The 24,422-nt window shown below is 39.7% G+C and overlaps 1 protein-coding gene across 14 annotated transcripts in view; it reads left to right on the forward strand.

Annotated features, from left to right (window-relative positions):
• The window catches only part of zmp:0000001200 (dedicator of cytokinesis protein 9), an 85,390-nt gene that overhangs the window by 44,450 nt on the left and 16,518 nt on the right, over nucleotides 1-24,422 (forward strand). For all 14 annotated transcript variants that reach the window (XM_055015279.1, XM_055015278.1, XM_055015277.1 and 11 more), the window contains exons 3-27: nucleotides 1,041-1,130; nucleotides 3,090-3,172; nucleotides 5,137-5,206; nucleotides 7,377-7,472; nucleotides 8,505-8,639; nucleotides 12,973-13,147; nucleotides 14,521-14,573; nucleotides 15,332-15,406; nucleotides 15,512-15,652; nucleotides 16,561-16,773; nucleotides 16,896-17,018; nucleotides 17,381-17,463; nucleotides 18,365-18,487; nucleotides 18,752-18,831; nucleotides 18,959-19,146; nucleotides 19,320-19,385; nucleotides 19,488-19,580; nucleotides 19,693-19,816; nucleotides 19,955-20,073; nucleotides 20,595-20,681; nucleotides 21,194-21,283; nucleotides 22,389-22,504; nucleotides 23,386-23,455; nucleotides 23,563-23,688; nucleotides 23,781-23,852. In XM_055015279.1, the coding sequence (XP_054871254.1) occupies nucleotides 1,041-1,130; nucleotides 3,090-3,172; nucleotides 5,137-5,206; nucleotides 7,377-7,472; nucleotides 8,505-8,639; nucleotides 12,973-13,147; nucleotides 14,521-14,573; nucleotides 15,332-15,406; nucleotides 15,512-15,652; nucleotides 16,561-16,773; nucleotides 16,896-17,018; nucleotides 17,381-17,463; nucleotides 18,365-18,487; nucleotides 18,752-18,831; nucleotides 18,959-19,146; nucleotides 19,320-19,385; nucleotides 19,488-19,580; nucleotides 19,693-19,816; nucleotides 19,955-20,073; nucleotides 20,595-20,681; nucleotides 21,194-21,283; nucleotides 22,389-22,504; nucleotides 23,386-23,455; nucleotides 23,563-23,688; nucleotides 23,781-23,852 (2,691 nt within the window). The remainder of the gene's footprint in view (nucleotides 1-1,040; nucleotides 1,131-3,089; nucleotides 3,173-5,136; nucleotides 5,207-7,376; nucleotides 7,473-8,504; nucleotides 8,640-12,972; nucleotides 13,148-14,520; nucleotides 14,574-15,331; nucleotides 15,407-15,511; nucleotides 15,653-16,560; nucleotides 16,774-16,895; nucleotides 17,019-17,380; nucleotides 17,464-18,364; nucleotides 18,488-18,751; nucleotides 18,832-18,958; nucleotides 19,147-19,319; nucleotides 19,386-19,487; nucleotides 19,581-19,692; nucleotides 19,817-19,954; nucleotides 20,074-20,594; nucleotides 20,682-21,193; nucleotides 21,284-22,388; nucleotides 22,505-23,385; nucleotides 23,456-23,562; nucleotides 23,689-23,780; nucleotides 23,853-24,422) is intronic.

Genomic DNA, 24,422 nt, shown 5'->3' on the forward strand with positions numbered 1-24,422 from the left:
ATGAATCTCTGGATTTTCAACTTTCTGAAGCTCCTTGAACTACTTATGCTGATTTTATGTACCATACAGTGGAAAAAACAACTAAATTCAGGCTTTAAGTCATCAAAATCACTTTTTCTGTATGTCCCATTTTCCTTTTTTAAAATAAATTTTAAATTATAAACACGTATATGTCTATTCATTGATTCAACTGTCAACCACAATTTCATTTGAATTGAAAAACTTCACTTATTGTGTCAAATATTGCTATTTGACAAAACTGCAATGAATTGTGATTAAATAATTCCAAAGCCTGTAATAGATTAATTTTTTTAATCGCGTCCCACCACTCCTATGAATCCTTCACATCTTCCATTTGATGTCATAAAATCCATGTTTAATTATTGTGCTGTAATATTGTCATCATCATCAACCTTCATACAACCTCCTCTGTAATCACACAACAGTCAGGTGGTGTGAACATTTGCAGGTGGTTATAATAACAACCTTGAAAGAACAGCCTTTCCGATCTCTCCATCTGCCTGTTTGCATTGTCATTAGGAGTGTATTGACATGCTGATAGTTGCTCCAGTTTATTTAGCTCTTGTACAACGTTACAGAGCGACAAACACACCAGTAGACTCTCAGTTTTGTTGAAATATTATTTGAGGCTTTCATTTAGTCAGCACAGTCTTGGTTTTCTGCTGTAAAACTGCTGTTCGGCTGCAGCCAGAACCTGTTGGTCATTAGTGAAAGTGTCTGTGGCTGCTGGAGCTAAACAATATGGACAAGCATCCTGCCTCCCTCACACGCTGCTTTCTAGTGTTCTGCTTGCTTGCTTTGAACCTTTCGACAGACATCGGCCCTTTCTCAACTGTAGAATAATATTTAAAAGAACACCCAGAGCCACTGTGTCCAGCTGAAACCACATATTGTAATACTTGGAGAAATGTCTCCCACATTTTGTTTCAGTTTCACGTTTACTATGTTGATCGTGTTTTGCGGCCGTAATTCCCCTGTTGTGTTTCTTTCGCTGAATAAACTCTCGGTTTGTTTTACAGATTTCGACTTTGAGGAGGCAAGGGAGGACTCTGTACCCCACAGTGCCTGAAAATGCGGAGAGGGAGGCCCAGAGTCTGTTTGTCCAAGAGGTAGGCTGGTTTTAAAAAGGCCCTGAAAACATATTGTCCTCATCAACTTCTTAGTATGAGCAAAAGGGTTCTTCGCAAACACACAATTTGCTGCCAAAATTTGAACAAAAACATGCATTTTAGGGGAAATATTGAGAAAATCCAGGAGCAGTAATCCCACAAAATTTAACCATTGACAGCATTTAATAGTTTTACAGACACTAAGGTTAAGCCAAGTTAGTTCAAACTTTATTACATTTGTGATGATGAACATTCACACAAAGTGCACATGAGCGTGTAGCTAAAAATGAATTACGAATGTTTCCTTTGTGTACGACGCAGTAAATACAAACATCAAACACTATTATACAACTATACATTCTATTGTACAACTTGATACAAGAGGATAGGAAGAGGTTAAGTATATAAAGTATATCAACTTTCATATGAACCACACAGACATACTGCTGCGCCACAATGACACTAATGTGAGCTATTACCCTATTTGTGAGCTAATCTTGGCAGTAATGTACGTAGCACATCATAGCACATCAGGAAACCTCTTTATTTCATGTGTCCAGCTAAACAGAGCCTCTGTCTATTTTCATGTGTAGCCCGGAGCTCTGTTGCATAAATGGTAACTGGGCTCATTATAGATCATTACTGGAGGCATTGAGCCTGTTTGTGCTCTGCTTTCCCAGCAACATCTGAGAACACGAGGACGCTGAAATGATAAAGTGCAATTAATTTCCGCAAGATTATCAAACTTCTGGTTATTTTCTGTCAGTGTTGGTTTATAGTGCTGTCTGTCTGCGTTAAAGTCTCGAACATATCTGCTGTGAAATGAAACAGCAGTTTGTTTGTAGTTAAAACTCATAGAGGTTCACGAGATGTGTCTTTTTAGTAATTTATTAAAATTCTGAATTCTGACCATCCGGCCCTGGCACACTGATTTTACTGTCTCGTTAAGCCAGACAGCAGCTGGCTGCTAACACTTTACCTTCCAGGCCAAAGGTCAGTGTTCAGAGAGCCTCGTCTGAAGTCGTAAAGATCCTAAGACACCCGGTCAAGTGTTGTGAGACATCAGCAGGACAGCTGTGGAGATCAGCCCTATGAGAGCCTCTCTGTTTCCGATTCGTCTCCTGATCAGGTTGCATCTCATCTCCCAGCAGGGGCAGTTCTTGTAAACGGCATGTATTTGTGTGGAACAGATACCAGCGAGCTGCTCCTATCACTGACTCTAACAATGAACAGATGTCTCCTTTCCATGTAAAGGAGGATACAGATGCACTCCCTTCCAAACTGTGTTGGTGGATGGTCAGACCAAGTCACTGTACACTCCTTTTTTCACAAGGATTCCATAGAGGCTTTAATTAGAAGAATTCGCTGCAGCGTATTTCCAGGCTTTCTCATCTTGTTAACATTTTCTGGTCTGGTGAAATTAGAAGATCATATGACTGCGTGTGTCAGTTTACTTTATAAAAAAGCTAGTTGTTGTCCAACCACTTTGTAAAGTAGGTGTTGGGTTGTCAAGTTACAGAAGTGACCAGATTCCGTTTGCTTCCTAATCCAACAATCGACAAGAGTAGAGTAACCTAGCAACTTCAGTCTGTCTTAGTGTTCACATTCGTATGCTTTGACTTAATTTCTTGTCAGATATCCCAACACTTGACCACAATCAAACCCACTTCATGTCTTGATTCATGCGTGGAAAAGACAAGATAAGCAGGATTCTTGTTTTTTTTTTTCCATTTTCCTTCAAGCAGATACGGACAACAACATGAAAACACTGTCTGAATATGTGCACCATTTTCCTCTTGATGTACTTTGTTTATAGTGGTTCAAAATGGACAACTTGCAGATAAATACACAGTTATGCCTTTAGGAGTGATGGGACCACATGTCTATTGCCCTAAACTGCTATTACAATGTGCCGACAGCGTTACAGTGGTCTCTAATTCATTTCCATTGTCTCTTCAGTGCATTAAAACCTACAAGTCTGACTGGCATGTCGTCAACTACAAGTATGAGGACTATTCTGGTGACTTTCGACAGCTTCCAATGTAAGTATGTAGGTAGAAACCTCCGTTCTACTGTACAATGTATGCCACCGCATTTTTATAATGGGCAAGTAAGAACAGCTTCTCCACATAATACATGGATGCCAGAGATTTCAAACACCCAGTCACGCAGGTTTTTGTGTTTTCTTGTCACATACGCAAGCTGTCACCTATTTTGTTTCCTGCTTCAGACAAAATGCTGCCATGGTTTAATTACAAGGAAACACTGCATACAATTAATTCTTATTTGCGTGCAAGAGGAGTGTTTCCTTTTTACATCGCACTCGATAATTTCCACATGCAGCCAGTGTGGAAACCACCCTCATTGTCCAGAGATTGTGTCATCAGCTCCAGGCTTCTTCCCCTGAGGAATCATTCATTTTACTGCCAGTGTGTTAGAATATGAGCTGACAGTGACCTTGACAGCGCAACTGCTGCCAAATGTTCTGTCACTTTACTGAAACTGGGGAAGTTAAAACAATACAGCATGACGCGGATTGCCTGTTAAAAATGTAACCCTATTTACTGTTAAAGTGATTCTCACCTTTGGCGTGTGTTCATTTTCCAGTCTGCTGTATTCTACACCTTAGCGTGTTTCCATCAGCGATGAAGTACTGCTTTTTCAACGTTCCTGGAATTTGCTTTTCTTTTTTTCAGACTCTCTTGAGAAAGCCACAAAATCCTAGATTACTTCTAAAAAATATGTTTAAAACATAAGGAAAAATCACACAATCTCAGTTAGACCACATGTGCTCGAGAGATTTGCAAAGAGAAGTGAAATGCAAGCAACTAAGCAAAAGCAGCCATGGAAATTCTGGACAGTGAGTGCTGATATAGTAGCATTTAAGTAATTTAACATAAAATCCCAAAATTTTAATTACTAGTGATAAAATGTACTCAAAATCAAAAGTAGATATTTTCACACAATTGTTTCGAAATGCTTAATTTTTTTTTCTAAATGAGACAGTTCGCATTAATGTACAAAAAATAAATAACATAAATAGGAGAGATTGTAGCCATACGGCTAATTTCCATCTCGAGTCGCATTGGTTGATCAAAAATAAAGGATTTCCAAATAACATGATACCATAAGTGAACAAAGACATACGAAAAAGAAAAACAAGCAACAAGTGATAACACGTAGTGCACATGACAGACAAAAGCTGGGGCACCAAGGCACGCTACCAAGCATTTACATTTACATGTGCTTATACTTACACATGATTATATCGCAAATATGTCTTTGTTGCTATTTCACATATCCCTCTATTATTATTGCACATTGCTATGCTACACTTACCCCTCTGCCACTATAAAACTCCACTGCATATATCCCTCTGACACTATTACATATAATTGTGTTGCACATTTCCCATTGTCACTATTGCACATGATAACATTGCACATTTCTCTTAATCACTATTGCACATATCCCTGTCTACATTACACATAGTTACTCTATACATGTCCCTTTTAACACTATTTCACATATCCCATTATCACAGTCACCCTTTAACACTATTACACATGATTGCATTGCACAAAGCCCACGTCTACGCATTTCAAACAAATTACTCTGAGGCCTCAAGAACAAGCCCTATCAATGGGCAAATTTACACAGATTGTGATCACAGACCTGATTGTCCAATAGCCACGACATATTCAGATAATATCACATTTTTTAAGTACCTAGTAGCAAAAGCCACCAGATAAATGTATTCATGTAAAATATATATATATATATATATATATATATATATATATATATATATATATATATATATATATATATATATATATAAATAAAAAATTGACTAGAAATGTGAACTCAGAAAAACACACATATTAAAGCAACAGCTGACACTATCTCAAAACTGCATATAGCTATATCAACCCTTGTAAAATCTGCCTTTTTTGTTTGTAGTGTATTTATTATTGTACTTATATTGCACATACTTGTTTCACAGCAAAGTGTCCAGGCCTGATAAACTAGCTGTCCATGTATTTGAAGTGGATGAGGACGTCGACAAAGATGAGGTGAGTTTACTTTCAACAACTTTGTTGCAAAGTCTTGAAAACTGTGAAGGGCCGCTACTTATTTTTAGTCCTTCAGATGCCAAAAAACTCAGTAATTTTAAGTAAGAGCTCTTTATTAGTATCAATTGAGTTTCTTTATTGTGTTTTTACTCAGAATCACATCAACCTCACCCCCAAAACCCTGTACACTGTTAAATGTCTCTTAATCCAGTCATCACTTTTGCCTTTCCTGTTTTCATTGCATCCATTAAGGAGATAAAAGGCCTTTTTTTGTGTCTAATAGCCGAATTTAATGGAAAGAATTAAGTGTAATTAGACTTTTGCAGGCGCGCCACATCTTTAAAGACCCTTTTTTCTTTTTTCACTTGGAGATTTGGAGGCTCCGCTACAACATTTGGATCTTTTCATCCTCTGCTAATTCATGTATGACAGAGTGGGTGTGTCGTCCCCGCGCAGATTAAATGAGTGTTTGTTGTCTTTGGAATGGCTCGTAGGAGTGCACAACAAGGAGGCCTCATAAGTCACCGGACAGACGCTAAAATTACATGGGAGTCTTCAAAGCGGCAAAGATAATACAAAGCTGTTGCTGATACAAATGTTATCTGAAATTCTACAAGGTCACACAGCTTCACGAGACGTCTGGTGATGATCCTGTCTCACACATGATGTGTCAAACTGCACCTCCTAAAGGCAAGGAAGGATTCTGAACATGAGCTGAACTGCATGATCTTTGCAAATTTTTTACAAAACAACACTGCAAAAATGTTTCTTTTTCTCTTTAATGCCATGTTAGTTGATACAGCTGTGATTAAAGGAGGTGAATTCCCCAGTGTAAAGCTATGTTAGGCCTTTACGGGTCAAAATTCATCCTGCTCAGCCTCACGGTCAACTCTACCTCTGACAGGACTCTAACACAACTAATGACACCATCCAGATTACCCTTCATTCAACTCCCTCCAGTCTCTTCAAGTTTTTTTTTTTTTAAAACAGGGAGGCTCCTTGTGCAGATGAAAGAAAAGGATTTAAAGCCTTCCTCTCAAAAATCCCCAGAAGGAATCTCTCTTTTTGTTGTTGTTGCTATAACTGTACGCTCGTGTGACTTGGTTCATCTTCCCTTTTGCGTGATTTTTAGTTTGGCTGCTTTGTGTCTGTCCTTGACAAAGTCTCCTGAAGCAAATTGGAGTTCAGGGATACTGAACCCGGTGACTTTCCTGCCTCTCTCTGGGGACTGGTGAATATCGTCTAGACACTGACGAGGAGAAACAAACCTTTCCAGGTGCCTTTAAAATCACTCCACATTGAAAATGTTATAATTCCTGCCAACACTTTACTTTATTAGACTAAGAGAAGAAGAAAAAGTGGTGCAGGACCAGGATGATGACATCTTGAAAGCCCATTCACTCCTCTCATTGTGTGAAACTGCGAGGATATAGCTCCTCACTGTAGTCCTTCAAAAGCCGGGAAGTCTAACTGCAGATGACACGTCTTTTGTCCATGCAGGGCTGATTTAAACCAGGAATTGGCTATAAAGTGTGTTCCCATCTCCTCTTCCCTCATTACTCTCCTAATTGGTTTATTTTTACAGATCTTGGGAGCGGTTAGTAGCTCTGTGTTCGGTCATATGTGAAAGGCGTGATCTCATACAACCCACCTTACAAGTGCGAGATGATCGGGTTCATGTGTCATAGAGCCGCTGAGAAGACAGGGATATTTATTTAGTTTAACGGTCGTGGTTTGTTTTATGTTCTTCTGCCTTTTTGTTTGGACTGAGTCGGTCCGACATAGCGCTGGACTCTGTGTCATCTCAAACTACGAGATCAAAGGCTTTTTGCACAGCAAGGCGAAGCTTTGGTGAGGTGTGGTAATTGGTGACATGATATTATTCTGTGATGCTCCGCTGAAAAAAATGTCCAAATGCGGTCATGCTGTGTCTTTCTCAAACAAAGTCTGGCAGTGCTTTTGAATATATGGATGCATCGTGCTGTTTATTTTGACTATATCTTGGAAACTTGGATTCCTTTTCAAGTACTGCCGCTTGTTTCAACAGGACATATTTGCGAATATGTATGAAAAACAGAATTTGGAGACTTGATGAAAGATGGCTGCATGGCTTGCTGCTATTCCCTGGAAGTGTGTATTAAATTTTTCTGATGTCATGTCTTTGCTGCAGGATACGGCCTCCTTAGGATCCCAGAAAGGTGGGATTACCAAACATGGCTGGCTTTACAAAGGAAACATGAACAGTGCCATCAGCGTCACTATGAGGGTGAGTAAGCGGTGATGACCACATTAAGAGCTGAAACAATTATTCTGTTAACCCCAAGCAGTTTATGGGTGGTTTTTTTTGCTCTTGTCGCATGTTTTTTATTGAAATTTAAAGTCCTTAACACCACTATGGAAGCAGCACAACCATAGCTAGAAGGAGAGAGAACTCAAACATGTTTTAAGTGTGGTATGACGATACTTAGATTTTGGTTTTGTTTCCAAAATGTGTAAACATTGATTATTAAAAGTCTCAGACTTTGATCTGTGGATCCCAGCTAACTCATTTTTGTTTGCAGAAAGAAGCATAGATTTTTTTAGTTTTTTACAGAATGTGGTTAAAGTAAATATTATGTTTTATGAAATATTTTAAATGAAACATGTAGAATAACTTGATTTTAGTGGAATACCATGATTTTAAGCTTAGATTTTGTACCAACAGATTAGTGCATCACAGATTATTACTGTGGGAAAGTTGGAAATCTGACAAATCCTTTCTGTTTTTACAGTTTCTGGCTGTGATACACTGTGAATTTTGGACATTTTTGCAAGATAAAGTGTTTTAAACCCCCCCTAGCAGATTTTGTGGTTCAGAGGGCCAATTGATCAATGAAAAAAGACATATACAATGCATAGACTGTATACAGTCTATTATACGACGTCTGGATTCTTTTCTTGTTTCTTGTCTCTAACAATTAAAATAAAAATGATTCAGTTGGCCTATATACATCAATTTTCATCATTTTTTTACCCAGATCCAGATAACATCTTTGTTTGTCTACTTTACAAGGAGCATTTCTTCATTACTTCTTATGAAAAATACATTTTTCTTTTACATGTTTTTTCCTTACTCTAACTATTGAATACATAGTTTAAATCTGTCTAGTTTTTTTTGTTTTTGTTTTTTTACCAGGTTTTAGCTGTTATTTTATATAGGCAGGCCTCATATCTGTGATCGTATACTATGAAAAGCAGAGTGTGTGAACAACTTTCCAATAATTAATACATTAATGTTATTTTGTTTTCAATATTTCAGTCATTCAAGAGGAGGTATTTCCATCTAACTCAGCTTGGGGACGGCTCCTACAATTTAAACTTCTACAAGGACGAGAAGATCTCCAAAGAGCCCAAAGGGACCATTTTCCTGGACTCCTGTATGGGTGTGGTTCAGGTACGCTCCAAATATTCCAGTCATCTCTGGCATGAAGGCAGTAATTGTTAAACCTCGCTGACCCTGGGTGACCCGTATCGTGCTTTGTTAAACGGGATATCCCTGCTGGCGCCGTGTCTGCACATGGTGTAACTTGGTCTCTGGTGGAAATTAAAACTCTGTTTACCAAAAATAAACCGACAACGCTGACAAAGCAACTTCCTTTTCATAATTCTTTCCACCATAAATGCTCTTTCTCGACACGCAGGGTAAAACATTAGGCAACATCTCAACACAAATTGCTCTAACAGTGATGGACTGCTGCTGAAACGTGTCCGTGAAACCCTCTCTTCTCCATTTCCATGAAACCTGAGCACTCCGATCCCCAAGGTCGGCCTTTTTCTGCTGACTCTCAGCTGCTGAAACAAGGTGAATGCTGAGGTCTCACTTCCGAGCACTTTCCTGCGGCCTCGCGATCAATGCCACGTGCTCACATCTGAATGTAGGCCAACACTCACTGAGGTGCATTATCATCTGTCTGTCATCCCAATACATGGAAAGAACCTGATTTTACCTATGAGGTCTGCAGCTGGCATTAATCATGAATCAGGAAGATTGGGATGCTGTCATGTGGAGGGGGAGGGTGTGCTTGATGTTTGAATGCCTTAAATCTTTTGGAGGTTTTATCAGGGTGTGTTATGGGATCTCCAGAGTTTGCTGAACCTCTACATCACCCAGTTTTCAACCACACACCTCATGCGTTCATTCCTCAGTGGTGGAAGAAGTGAAACCTGAGTGCCTCTCATGGTTCAGTTCAGCCAGATTAGAGACGGACATGTTGAACTGCCAGTTTCCACTGCTATAATAAACATTTTATATTCGTCTATTTTTTATACCAATAAACCATGATTCCTCCACCAAGGCAAGATCTGAGGTGAAGGTGCATGATAAGCATCTGTCTGTGAGCAAGATTATGCACAAACTACCTTGACGAATTTCTTGAAATGTGTTGGAGAGGTGGAACGTTGACCCTGGAAGAAGCTATTAAATACTGGTGTAGAGCCAGACAGCTTTTATTAAAACTGCAAGATAGGGCATTGACCCTGATGGAGAATGCACTATTCAAGTGCTCTTCTAGTTAGTTTTTTTTTTTCTTTTATGAATATAATAGATTCTGTACACTACCAGTCAAAAGTTTGGAGTCACCTTCTCATTCAATGGTTTTTGTTTGATTATTTTATACGTTCTAGATTAATACTGAAGACATCAAAACTATAAAAGACATGGAATTATGTTGTAAACAAAAAAAGATGTTAATCTTTAATATTAATCTACAATGTAGAAAATAATACAAATTAATAAAAAGCATTTAATGAGAAGATGTGTCCAAGCTTTTGACTGATAGTGTAGAATTATAGTTAAATAAGACATTAAAAAAAATCAAAATAAAAACAAACAAAAAAATTTACAGAACAAATTGTATGTCATTGTCGGTTTTCAACTATACTGTCTCCTGTACATATAGGCTACTGTCATTTTATTTTTTGTCCTTTTTGTAGTCTCAGTATAGGTATCAGTTTTTCCATCAGTTTTCTTCAGAACTTGTCAGCCATTGGTCCTTTGGTGGTGGGTCTACTCTCTTGTGATGGCTTTCTTCATGCTGCTAACAGTAATTAAGCCAGATATCTGTCACTTGCTGTATATGCTGTAACACTTAACATAACATTTCCCAAAAAACGGTAATTTTTTGACATTTCTGCAACAAATGTGAGGAGTCTAATGATCCACATTCTCCCAACATTTTTGATTTCAGTTTAACCCTCTAAACTACAAGCAGTTTCTGGGCTTTTTTTGCTCCTGTCACATTTCAACTCATTGTGGACTCATTTTTCACTACAGTATAAAGTCATAAATGTCTTCTATGCAGTATGACACAACAACACAAATTTTAATTTTTTTGATAAGATGTTTTATAGAAATTTAGTGCCCGCAGGTGTTGCCAAATACTGAAAAAATGGTGACCCACTACTGAGATTTTTAATTTGCTTCCACACAAAACACAGCCTGCAGTTCAGGCCAGTTCTGCTGAAAACTCCCTACATTTTTGTCACATGACTGTTGGCTGTAGCTCAGTCAATCATGGCATTGCTTTTGTCCTGAGGAGCACTGAATTTTTCCCTTTTTTCACAGAATCTGGTTGCACCAAACTTTACTTTTGGCAATTTTGTGAAATGAGATCTCCATGTAAAATGAAATCATTTTGAGGAAAATCTCAATTTAAGGCTTAGATTTCTAGACTGAATCACGTCACATATTAGTGGATGTAGGACTGCTGGAAAATGCAATGATTCTTTCAGTTTGCACAATTTCTTGCTCTTGAGATTTTTTTTTCTTTAAAGATAAGATGTCTTTCAAACTCACAGTCAGGTTTTGGGGTTCAGAGGGGAAAATGCTTACTTTTCACCTTCAGTGTAATATAAAAGGTTTTTCCAGGAGAATTCCCTCCATGTCTGTGAAATGTTGGATATATGATGGATCGTCCACGTTTTGGCATGCATTTTCCATTTTAAACTCCATCTCCCATTTCTCTTTTATAAATTTAGCTGAATGCTTATCATTAGAATTAGTCCTTGTTTATACCTCACTACAGTTATCCTTATGTTACCATTTTTTTTGAAAGCATTGATTCGGATCACACTGTTTCCTTACTTGGAAGGCTCTGATTTCTTTTCTGTCTCTTAACCAAAGATATCTGTATAAATCATACATCCCCAGATCATATTTTTCTTGCAGATTTTGGAAACTCTCCTGCTCCCTTTGTCTCTCTAAAATACACCAAACTGTCAATCCTCTTGCTGCCGAAAGCTTAAATCACTGGTCAGAACTTAATGAATACTGTGGATGAGGATTACTCACTAGAGCTGAGACTTAGTTGATTATCTATTAATGATAAGAGCCTAACTTTTAGGAAAAATATGTTGTGTTCTTGCGAGCAAACAGCTAATTGGCAGTGAAGTCATCCAGCAGCAGCCCCTCACCCCTTTGTAACTGTTATATGACTTAAAGTCCCCCAGAAGAAACTGCTCCATGAGTAGATCTGCAGATGTTTTAATGCTGCAGCTGGGATGGCATGTGGAGTGACTTCATACCGAACCCCCAAGCTGCTCCTGCACTTTGTTAAGATGCCAACATACTGTGTGCTCAAACACACAAGGCATGTGTCATGTATTAATTAAGCGATTTGCAGTCCCTGTAGATTATTGAAGGGCTCAAAAATTCAAAAATGATCCAAACTCCCACAAGTTTTATTTTCTTCTCTCAACTCTCTCCCTGTATAAAGTGCAGATATAATATTGTAAAGATAATAAAAGAGACTGTCCCTTCAGTTTCCCCACGGATGTGTGCAGCTGTGTTGTCTGGAAAATTGAGACAAGTCCTCCTACCTATCAGGATGATGATTAAGTCTGTTTATCAAGACTCCAGTTTTATTTCTGTCCTGAACACCCCTCCCCATGTTTACTCAGCCAGCCTGCAGATATCGACTCTCCCTCCCAATCACTCCCACTCTGCAGTTTCTACATTGCAGGCGAGCTGCAGAGATAACCGCCGCATAACAATTCACAAACTGCTGACAATAATGGGATATTCTTCTAAAACATACTGCTCAAACAATCTATTAAAATATATGATAAGCATCTGACCTGCTGAATCAGCCCTGATTGGTTCTGGATGGGCTGGAATAAAGAACAAATGCAACAGTGACATCACTCTTGGTGCCTGTTTGGAGGTCAGAGTTTAGCTCTGCAGATGAAGCTCATTTTCTGGTGACTCCACTCAGCAGCTCCATCCCACTTCTGAAAGTCACTGCTGCTGCGATCCTGGCAGAGATGGAGGCTTTGTTGCGCGGATGGAAATATGCTTTTCTCCTCCTCCCCAGCTCATTTTGTTTCCATTAGCAGTGAAATTAAACCTTCATTTAGCTGTTTGCAACGCAGGGACTCACTTTTTGTGCATTTTCGCAGCCAAAAGGTGTCATTTTTTGGTTGTAAAGTGAGGATGAAGGTAGAATTAAAACAGAGCAAGCCTTGAGTGAAATCATAAAACTAAGCATCTACCACCTTCTGGTGAGCAAGCAGTGGTTCAATTTTAGCTTTGGAGAGAGAGAGAGATATAATATTCCAGCTGGGTGATTTTTAAATGGGAAAAACTGAACTTAGTCAATTTGTTAATTTCAAAGAGCAACAGATCGTTTCTTATCAGTAACTACAGGTTTAACTTTATGCTCTGCTAAATTAATATAATCTGTGCTATTTGCATTATTTTAGACAATCTCTCTCTCTTGCTGTATCTGCAGAACAACAAGGTTCGGAGGTTTGCCTTCGAGCTGAAGATGCAGGATAAGAGCACCTACCTGCTGGCTGCCGACAGCGAAGTAGAGATGGAGGATTGGATCAACACGCTCAACAAGATCTTGCACAGCAGCTTTGAGATCGCCATGCAGGAGAAGAGAAACGGAGACATTCATGATGGTGTGTGTCTGCCGGTATTATTTTGTGTTAGCCCTGTGCAAAGTTTGGTCCAAGGTGCAAAGTGAGGGAGGGAGGGGGGAGGTCTGGTCAGGGCTGGATCCGGTGTGCAGGAGATGGGGGGACAGAGCAGGTGGGACCAGGCAGCTGGGTCTGGGCAGCTGGGTCAGCGGAGCTAGACAAGAGAAACAGGACTAGACAAGGCAAGGTGAAAAAAGGTGCAAGGCGAGACAACTGACTGCGTGAGCAGAGTTTACTATCTGGCAAGGTGTGGAGTGTGCGGCCGGCTTTTATGGTGGAGATGATCAGCAGGTGTGCTGCACCACAGCTGCCAGGAGTTCTGTTGATGAGTGATTGGGACCGAGGAGGGAGCCCTGACTATATATATATATATATATATATATATATATATATATATATATATATATATATATATATATATATATATATATATATATATATATATATATATATATATATATATATATATATACATATATACATATATATATATACATATATACATATATACATATATATATATATATATATATATACATACATACATACATACATACATATATATATATATATATTATTATTTGGTTACAAATAATATAACTTATGATAATCATATATTGTATAAATATCCATATATTATAATTTTGTATAGAATATATATTATATATAATTTTTATTGTATCCCTGAAAGTTGCTAAACCCTTCATATACCAGAAAATAACTTTACCTTAAACTTGCTGTGCATGAAACCTATTATTAACTGCTCCATTTTTCATTCATGTCAGTCGATTATAGAAACCACAGCAATGCTATTACGCAAGTTCCTAAGATAAAGAATTTCCTCAGTTATTATATGCAGTTGATCCCCTCATTATTATCGGTTTATTTACTCTATGATACTGTACGTCCCTGATGTTTTCCAATGAGACGTTGATCATTCACACCATCATCTACTAGTCCTGCCTCACTTCTTCCCCGGCCGTGTACATGCAGTCTGTGGAGATGTGATACCAGACCACCCAGGCTTTTAATACTCACCTCCTGTCTCATAGGAGGCTTAGCCGTGGAGGAGCGAAGGCTGAATGCCTCTGCATAAAACGCTCCACTAATCTTTCTAACTCCTCTGCTTTTATTAATCATCCTGTGCATGAGAGGAAAAAAAGACAACGATCTGGGAGCTTTTTAAGAATATACCATTAAGAACTGCTGTATCTCCCTCTCAATCCTGGCTAATTCCTGCACAGTCAAATTACTGTTTACTGAACTTTCACATGCCAGTTAAGTGATTACGGAGGTTGTTTCTTATGTTCCTACATCTTCTTCCTGCATCCATGGTTTCTTGTATGTTCTTACAGATGATGATCTTGGGAAGTCAGACAGCTCCTCTGGCAGTATGGACAGCTTTCAGGTAGGTCCTACTCACTCAGTTGGATGCTCACATATTCAGTGTGTCATCACATAGAGTTAAATCTCGGTAGAAGTGGTGAGGAAGAAGGCCTCTCTTGCCACTAACATGTGGTTTGAATTTAGATTTAAGAGTTAAGGGTTACACACCTAATTTCTCAGTGGTTCATTTGTTTTTGTAGATCAGATCTGACGTTAAACACAGACCTTTTGGTCGTCTCAGGATTATATCGAATATAATTCAGAGTTGGTTTTGGGTTCCATCCAAACACCAAAACTCCAAATTAAGCATCACAACTCTAAACATGCTCCCAGCAGTATCCGACAGAAGATATCCAAGTGGAGGAAATACCCACATTAACACGTACATTTAGAATTTTAAAGATTTTCAAGAACACATTCACGTGTTATTAAAAAGATTTGCTGACTGTTGGCACCTCCAGTATTGATATTTAATGTTTTATTATGGCTCTGACTGGTACGCAGTAGTAAAGCCATATGTGTGTGGAAACATGGCAACATTTAGATGGAAAACAGCTTGACAGTTTACAGTGCGCTCTGCAGAAATGTTTGCTGGTACCACCTGAATTACTGAGCCTGTCTTCCCAGCCTGTAAAATATGAAACCTCACTTCCAGATGAGTGCGAATGGCAAAAAAATGTACTAATGATAAAACCAACTGACTGCGAATCTGTCAGACGGAGCTTCTGGTGTTTCAGACAGTTTGTGGTTCAGCTAAGAATTTACCTTTCTTCCCCTCAGAGCACCAGAGATATAGAGTCTAGGATGAGGAACGAGACCAGATTGAAGCTGTTCACCCTCGACCCAGACACACAGGTAATTACACAGAGTACAGTGAAGTTCACTTATTCCCACGTGGTAATAAGAGCCAACCTTCCTTGTCCTGATGAAATGTAACACCCTCCATTGTACTGTCTTTAGAAACTAGATTTCTCAGGAATAGAGCCGGACGTGAAGCAGTTTGAGGAGAAGTTTGGCAAACGTGTTCTGGTGAACTGCAATGACCTCTCGTTTAATCTGCAAAGCTGTGTGGCCGAGAACGAGGAAGGACCAACAACAAATGTAAGTCTGGTCTTTCTGCGGCCACAGTAGGCTCCTAAACAACAGAAATATCATCATCCGGCCGGCTAAAGACGGATGAGGTGGTTTGGTACAGCGGCCGGATGGACTTCTCTCATTATTTGAGCTGCTGAAGGACTCTTGTTGGCATAGCAACCAGGCTACAGATTCAGAGATGGTGAACAATCTGTGTAATGAAGTCTGATGTCCTGCTGTCCCTCCCAGCAGAAACTGTCTATTAAAGCCTGAGCATGCTCCGTCTCCACACACATGCACAGCAGATCCTTCCAAGTGTGTTCACTCAGCTCCCTCCACCGAAATTTTATACAAATAGCTACCAGCTATGTATTAGACGTCCAACCGATCCAGCTTTTGGTCTTGATTCTGATACCTGGGGTATTGGGCACCTGTGCTCTGTTTCTCCCAAATTTAAAATTTGTCTACCTCACTGTGTGGACATCCCTTTAATATAAGTCCACATCTAACCAGATCAAGTGTAATGGAGTTAACTTTTTGTTGAGATTCTTATTATTATTGAAGTACTGGTTCTGTGTTTTTATTGCTTAGAAGTTTTAAGCAATAGCATTTTTTAATGCAGATGGGGACCGCATATTGCTGTACATATTGTGAGTAGTGTTTTTAATAGTTTAGATGGATGAATGATATGTTGCAAGTAAGACAGTTGAGTGGCATGTTGAATTATTTTTTCTTTAACTGTGTCTCCAAAGTAACTTTAATGCTGTAACTATGTAGTAAACAGTTAATGCTAAGAGTGGTTAATGTTATACTGCTTTATCAGGACTTGATTACTGGTTTGACTAACTGGTAGGCAAAATATCCAAAGAACTGCAATCTTGTGCAAGTCTGGATGATCTGACTAATAGAGATTTGTTCCTCTGTTCATTCTCCAGGTGGAGCCTTTCTACGTCACCCTGTCGCTGTTCGACATCCAGAACGGCAGAAAAATCTCCTCAGACTTCCAGGTTGACTTAAACCACCCGTCTGTCAGGGGCATGGTGCCCAGTACCACCAGTCAGTATATGAACGGCGGAGGTGACAGCCGACCTGAAGGGCAACATTTGATCCATGGCGTGCCAGAGGCGGCCATGCAGTATCCTAGACAGGTGAATAAGTAGCAAAACCAAGTCTGTTTTCTCAGCTCACCAACTGTGCCGCATAAATACAGGCTGTTTAAATGTAACAATACATATTTAAATCTATTCCAACATTTTGGCTGCATCCACAGGGAGTGTTCTCGGTAACATGCCCCCACCCTGATATCTTCCTCGTGGCTCGCATTGAGAAGGTGCTTCAGGGGGGAATCAACCACTGCGCCGAGCCGTACATGAAGAGTTCAGACTCCACCAAGGTACCCAAACATCGCCAGCTTTCATTCCAAGCGTCCTCACAAGCCGATGTGTTCCCTCAGACTCAGCAGATTCCAGCAGCTTATTCCACATTATACACAGATAACCATCCCTGTTTGTAAATGCTGACCGGTTCACGCAGACACTCAACACAAGCATTGACTTTGGCTGCACGAATGCGGCTCTGCGTCCTGAAGGGAGCACGGCGGGTAGTAATGTGATTCAGGCGAGAACACTGGTTGAAGGTGTGTGTTTGTTTTCAGATGTGTGTGTTGAGACTGTCACTGTGTTGTAAGTAATGAGGCTCAGCTTGTGTGTGTTTGTGCTGAAGCTCAGATCACAGCGTGTTTCTGTTTTCCACTAGGTGGCACAGAAGGTCCTGAAAAATGCAAAGCTGGCATGTAGCCGATTAGGCCAGTACAGGATGCCTTTTGCATGGGCAGCAAGGTACTTTATAACTTTTGACAAAAACTACTTCATCTACATGTTTGTATGTTGTCAGATTTCTGTTTAGGTTTGTGTACTTTCACACCAAGACCAAACTCAATGCAGACACAAACCCACAATGTATGGTGCAGTCTATCTATCTATCTATCTGTCTGTCTATCTGTCTGTCTGTCTGTCTGTCTGTCTGTCTGTCTGTCTGTCTGTCTGTCTGTCTGTCTGTCTAATTCTTGAAGCAACAAAAAGTGGCTGAGAATGAAATAACATTTCTTTTTTTGTTCTATTTAACAAATAACTTTTTTCATTATGCCATTATAAACTGCTTTTCTTTTTTTTTTTGATAATCAACCTGTATTTGAATCAATTAAACTATTACAGTCCATTTGTGCACATATTTCATGTTGTAAAAAACACACCAAAACTCAAAAAAAACTATAAAGATCTGTTAAGTTAAATTTGTTAACTTCATCTGCATATACTATATTCTTATATAATTTGTGACAATTCTTAACAATTTTGATAATTATTCATATTTTCATTTATTAATTTAAATGAATCTGGATAGTTCCTTCTCAAATTTGAAGATTTGATCATTTTCTTTGTTTTGTAGCTGTTTAAATGACATATTTTGATCAAACATTTTGAAAATGTCTTTCTGCACAGTGGAAAATTGTCACTGATCTTATGACTTTTCTATACTAAACCAGTAATCACTTAAGAACAACATAATAATCACTTGTGGAGATAATAGTTACTTACAGTGGAGGGCTAAAGTTAACTTCTAATGTCCTTTCTTTGTACAATTAAACTTAATCATTTAAAACTTTTTGTACATACAAACAGAAACGTAAGTGTTTGTTGGATATGTGCAATATTCATGACTTTTCTTCTGTCTTTCTTGCAGACCTTTGTTCAAAGATGCTTCAGGGACCCTTGACAAAAGTGCTCGCTTCTCAGCTCTGTACAGACAGGACAGCAACAAACTGTCCAACGACGACATGCTCAAACTGTTGGCTGATTTCAGAAAGTTAGTGATGTTTCTCTTGGTGGACTCTACTGTTATAAACAGTCTGAGTAGTCTTGCAGATGTTGTGGATGGAAAATATGTGGATATAGGTTGCACTTTGGGAAAATGCTGGTCTGTTGTTGAAAATAAGATGTTTGCTCACATGTGTGAATGTGCTCATATGCCATTTGTGTCTTTGCATTTGTAGCCTGCCAGTCTGTTTCTTATTCAGGCTTTGGTAGATGATAGCAAAGGCTTAACTTGAGTTTATTTTCCTTCCTTCAGGCCAGAGAAGATGGCCAAGCTGCCTGTAATTCTAGGAAACCTCGACGTTACCATTGACAATGTAGCCCCTGACTTGACAAGTAAGCCTTCTAAATTCACTCGACGCCGCCAATATGAGAGATGAAAAACATTTCTGCTCACATTGGACTGGTTACATTGTCTGCAGGCTGTTTATTTGCTCTCCCTCTCTCCTGCTCCTGTATATAGATTGTGTTACCTCATCCTACATTCCTGTGAAGCAGTTTGATGTCAGCGAGAAGACCAACATCTTCTTTGAAGTGGAGGAATTTGTGCCGTGCATTGCCAAATGTTCTCAGCCTTTCACCATCTACAACAATCACCTCTATGTCTACCCGAAGCACTTGAAATACGACAGCCAAAAGTCATTTGCAAAGGTATTATTTATTATTAAGTGTTATTTTGTGGGCTGTAGGCAACATGAAAGTTTCCCTTTTTTACCCAACGGAATTGTGGACAGATTCTCCACCAACTTTTCTTGTGATCTGAAGCGCTTTTCTCTCTTACTGCTGCTAACTGGGTCAACTGTGCTCATCGTGTTTGTCCTCAGGCTAGAAACATAGCTGTTTGCATCGAGTTCAAGGACTCAGATGAGGAAGAGGCTGTTTCACTTAAGGTAAACTTGAACGTGTGAACAGAAAAATGTGTGCTCAGACAATTTCCAAAGGACAGCCCCACCAGTCGCAGGAACTAATCGGCTACTGTTGTCATTCTTTAGTGCATCTATGGCCGACCTGGAGGACCCTTGTTTACCAAAAATGCCTTCGCCTCAGTATTACATCACCAGCACAACCCCGAATTCTACGATGAAGTAAGACACCCTGTTCCTGATATTTAGAAAGCCTCAGCGAGGACTGATAAACATTGAAAGTTGTGTAATGTGTATTAGTTCATGGTGATAACAGAACATTTGTGCTCTGTAGTTTAAGATTGAGTTGCCAACCCAGCTCCATGAGAAACATCATCTGCTCTTCACCTTCTACCATGTCAGCTGCGATAGCAACAGCAAGGCCAGCACCAAGAAGAGAGACCTGGTGGAGACGCAAGGTGAAACACTGAATCACACTGATGCAAAATTCACAATCGTGTCACTAAAACTGTCACAATTTCTGTTTCTGTGCCTCGTTGCTGGCATGAAGTGCAAACCTCTTAGCTGTCGATGTCCTCCTGTCTCTCTGTTCTCAGTGGGTTACGCCTGGCTCCCCTTGCTGAAGGACGGCCGGGTGATCATGAATGAGAGTCAGATCCCTGTGGCTGCCAACCTACCTGCTGGATATCTCAGCTGTCAGGAAGGTGCCAGCAAGGTAGAACATGTCCTCAAGTTGTTAAGTCATGACAGCTTGGCCTCATCTACTCAGAGGTCAAGTTCTCTCCTTTCTTTTTCATCCTGTCAGTGGTGCAGAACTGTTGGAGGTTATGGAGAGCATCAGTCTGGTTAATCAGATTTTATGTTATGTTTATGTTATGCTCTTATGACAGAAGAGTGGGGCTCCTTTTTTAATTGTTACTCAACTATTTGTGGCACTTTTCATGTGTATAACTCAGTACAACATTGTCACTGTCTGAAATTTTGTGAGAAAATGTGTTCTTTTATCCATTTTTGGATGATACCAAGGCACCCCATCTCTATGACAGGTGCTGTTTTACTCTGTTTGGAACATATGTTATTGTGGTTGAACAGCGCGTCTTAGAAATTAATTGTAAAAGACCACAACCTCTAAGTTAATGGTACATTGAATCTGCATGTCTGAAGAGGTAGTGGCATGAAAACACTGCTGAATGTAAGATATTAAGCACAGAATTGATGCTTTTTCTTCTATTACAGCATTTGGTTCCTGAAGTCAAATGGGTGGATGGAGGAAAGCCCCTATTCAAGGTGTCCACACACCTCGTGTCCACTGTCTATACTCAGGTCAGTTCTGGAAATCTGCAGTGATCCTGCTAATTCACCTGCATCCTGCCAGTTGGCTTTTATTTTGTGAACCTTATGAATTCAATTCAATTCAATTCAATTTTATTTATATAGCGCCAATTACAGTCAAATTGTCTCGAGACGCTTTACAGAACCCATATGCCTGACCCCCAGAGCAAGCCAAAAGGCGACAGTGGCAAGGAAAACACCCTTTTAACAGGGAAAAAAACCTCGAGCAGAACCCGGCTCTAATGTGGGGGGACCCATCTGCCTGCTGGCCGGGCGGGTTGAGAGGGACAGAAGAAGTAGAGAGGTAGAGATAGAGGGGTAGAGATAGAGGGATACAGATAGAGGGGTAGAGATAGAGAGGTGGGGGGGTGGGACACAAGGACCATAAAACACAGCCACACATCTGAAGCATCCAGCATCCAGCTCTGGGAATGGGTGCCGTTCACAACAGTACAGCTTCATGGAACAACCTATTGAACTTCTGACATTTTTTTGTGTTTCAGGATCAACATTTGCACAATTTCTTCCATCACTGTCAGAGCATTGCATCAGCAGCTCAGGCGTCAGGAGGAGAACTGGTCAAATACCTGAAGGTAAAGCAAGCTATGTAAGATTTGAGGGTATAGATCGTCTATAACTGGGATTTCTCTTCCTGTGTACATTCATGTTTATGCAGTAAGTAAATACTTGCTTGCTGCTAACACAGTGTGGAGATGTGACTTTACTATCAACTTTGCTGCTGGTTAATTAATGGGGTAGTAATAGCAGCACAGTTAGAGATAAACTTTACAGAGACTGTTAATGTTACACTGAGTCACATTTAAACCACAGTCCACAAATGTTCACGTCTTGTCCACATTATAATGTTTGCATAAACTGTGGAACTGAAGGCATGTGGTTTGCAAGGATGCATAAAGTGAACACAGGGAATGAAATCTGACCAGAATGACATCTGAGACTTTATGAATTACTGCAAAGAAAGCTCTGCTCTTGCCTCTTTGTATTAACTTACAAACTGCAGTTCATGTTCACCATGAAACCACAACCAGTCACACTTGTTTGGTGCCCTATCACATGGTGATTAATGTTCTGTAGTTTGCCAACAGTGCATCCTTCTGGATGGTTTGTGCACAGCCTGTTTCTTACTCTTTTATGAAGCATGTATTTACTTGTGAAAATGATCCTGATGCCAGTAAATCTGTTATGGTGCTGGTAGCTTGTTTATCACCTTTTCCATCACTCGCTCTCAGTTCATGAGAATCTCGGTTTACTCTTCCCCTGGTGAACATTGACACCGAGAGCAGCATTTGGTCCAGAGCATCTCTCGGGTTCTAATATAAACACAGCAGTGAACACGAACAATAGCCAGAGGGTCAAACAGCAGGTCAGCCGTGCTCACTGGCATCTCGCCAAATTACTTGGCAGCTTCGTGTTAGTTTCCTGCACACTGATGCACCAGAGCCTCCACTCTGCCATGTTCCAGGCACTGGAGCATACAGTGAGGGTGATTAGCACGCTGTTGTTCACTCCTGTCCTCCTGTTGTTGTTGTTATTAGATTAGGCTCCTCACAAGACATTCTCTATTAGCCTTTTTATGCACATTTTAGAAGTGTGGACGTTTTCCACCTTTATTTTCCCTTTTTTACATGATGCAGTTGAAGTCTTTATGAACATATCTTTGTGATGTTTTGCTCACAGAGCCTGCATGCCATGGAGAGTCATGTGATGATCAAGTTCCTGCCCACCACCCTCAATCAGCTGTTCAGGGTCCTAACCAGTGCCACCCAAGAGGACGTGGCAGTCAATGTCACCAGGTACCTGAAATGTTGTTTGCTGATGGCACTTTATTGACAAAATATCAGATTTCAGTGTTCATCTAAACAAAATCAATGTATAGAATGCTGCTTTTAGTTTAAAGAGCCCATATTATGCTTTATGAGTCTTTCCTTTTCTTTGGTGTGTAACAGCTTTTTTACACGTGAAAGATCTGCAAACTTACAAAGCCCAAAGTCCACACCAAAAGGAGTTATTTTCTTCCACGGAAAACCCTGTTCTTTACTTGCATGAAACCTCTCATTTTAAGTCCAGGCTTTTCCTCTGTTTAAATCACCATGTAACATAATTGTATAACACCTGCCTAGCAACTAGTTTGGCACAACCTCAAACAAAAAATCTGATCTAGGGTTACAGTATGGAACCAATGTTATCTCACTTTTGTCCAGTCAGCTGACCGATCACAGCAGCCTGAGCTTTTTTGGAGGCAGGTTTTAAAGAGACAGGAGCTAAAAAAGAAGAAGGTGAGAAGAGGTGCAACAATGTACAGCACAAGAAAAATTGTGTTTTTTAAACATTAAAGCATGTAAAGTGTTCCATTATGTGCGGTGTTCTGGTAGGCCCCACAAATGTCATTAATATTACGTAAATCTGTGAATGTGTATAATATGGGCTCTTTAAAATTGTTGACTGAGAAAAAACACAATTATGAAAGAAGGTCTAAGACCCAAAAGATCATGAAGTGAGTACAGGTAACTGAAAATGTACAGTATTATAATTTTTTTTTACAATTAGAGATTTTAATTTGACATACCTGTCAATACAAAACTTGGATAGTGTTGTCAGTGCAGAATTTATGTGCACAACCTGTCAAGTTAATCAGAACCATTTCCTCACTCATACTTTCATTGTTTCCTCTTAGAGTCATGATTCACATTGTAGCTCAGTGCCACGAGGAAGGATTGGAGCACTACCTTAGGTCTTATGTGAAGGTAAATTTCACATCCCAAATACTACAACCATGTGTATATTTTATATAAATTATATTTTGTTTTTGGACTGGAGATTTGACGTGTATGTCTGTGCGTGTCTGATACAGTATGTATTCAAGACTGAGCCGTACACATCGTCCACCACTCGAACTGTACACGAGGAGCTGGCAAAAGCAATGACTGCAATCCTGAAACCCTCCACCGACTTCCTCACAAGTAACAAGCTGCTTAAGGTAACATATTTGTACCTTTTTAGAGGCTTACACAGTGTGTACTTATAGCTGGCGTGAACTCTGACTATGACTGATGTTTGTCTACCCTGCAGTACTCCTGGTATTTCTTTGAAGCCTTAGTCAAGTCCATGGCTCAGTACTTGATTGAGAGTTGTAAAGTGAAGGTAAGTTTGCCACAACATGTGTGTTTGACTCAGAGGTGTCTGCTCTATTGCAGTTTAGGTTCTTCGCTGTAGTTTACGACATGCCAAGTCTTGTGGACAGCCACAGTACCACAGTCAGAGTATTATGTGTCCACGGTCTCTGCCACACTGCTGTGCAGTTTAATTGCCGGCATTTGTTCGAACTCCATAAGCAACCACATCCCTGTGTTTAACCTCCGGTGGCACAATGTGAAGGCCACAGTGGAAGCCAGTAAATGCACAACAAGAGAAGTTTACGCCAGACTGGAGGCTGTGAGATCCTGTCGCTTAAAGCATGAGTCATGCAATGTTCTGTATTTTTATCATTGTCATTAAATGTCACAAGAAACAGTTTGTTACTCAGTACTTTCCACTTACATGTGTGTCACATGCAGCCTAAACCCTTTAGGTCCTGCTTACAATGCAACTGAGCGGTTGCATATGTATATTGATTTGTATTTTCAAGATCATCAGAATAAATTCATGGAATGACTGGGCAATGTATTTTCTTGCATAAATTACCCAAATAATAGGAAGTTGTGCTTTTGGTGG

This window comes from Amphiprion ocellaris, chromosome 11, assembly GCF_022539595.1.
Source record: "Amphiprion ocellaris isolate individual 3 ecotype Okinawa chromosome 11, ASM2253959v1, whole genome shotgun sequence".
NCBI lineage: Eukaryota > Metazoa > Chordata > Actinopteri > Pomacentridae > Amphiprion > Amphiprion ocellaris.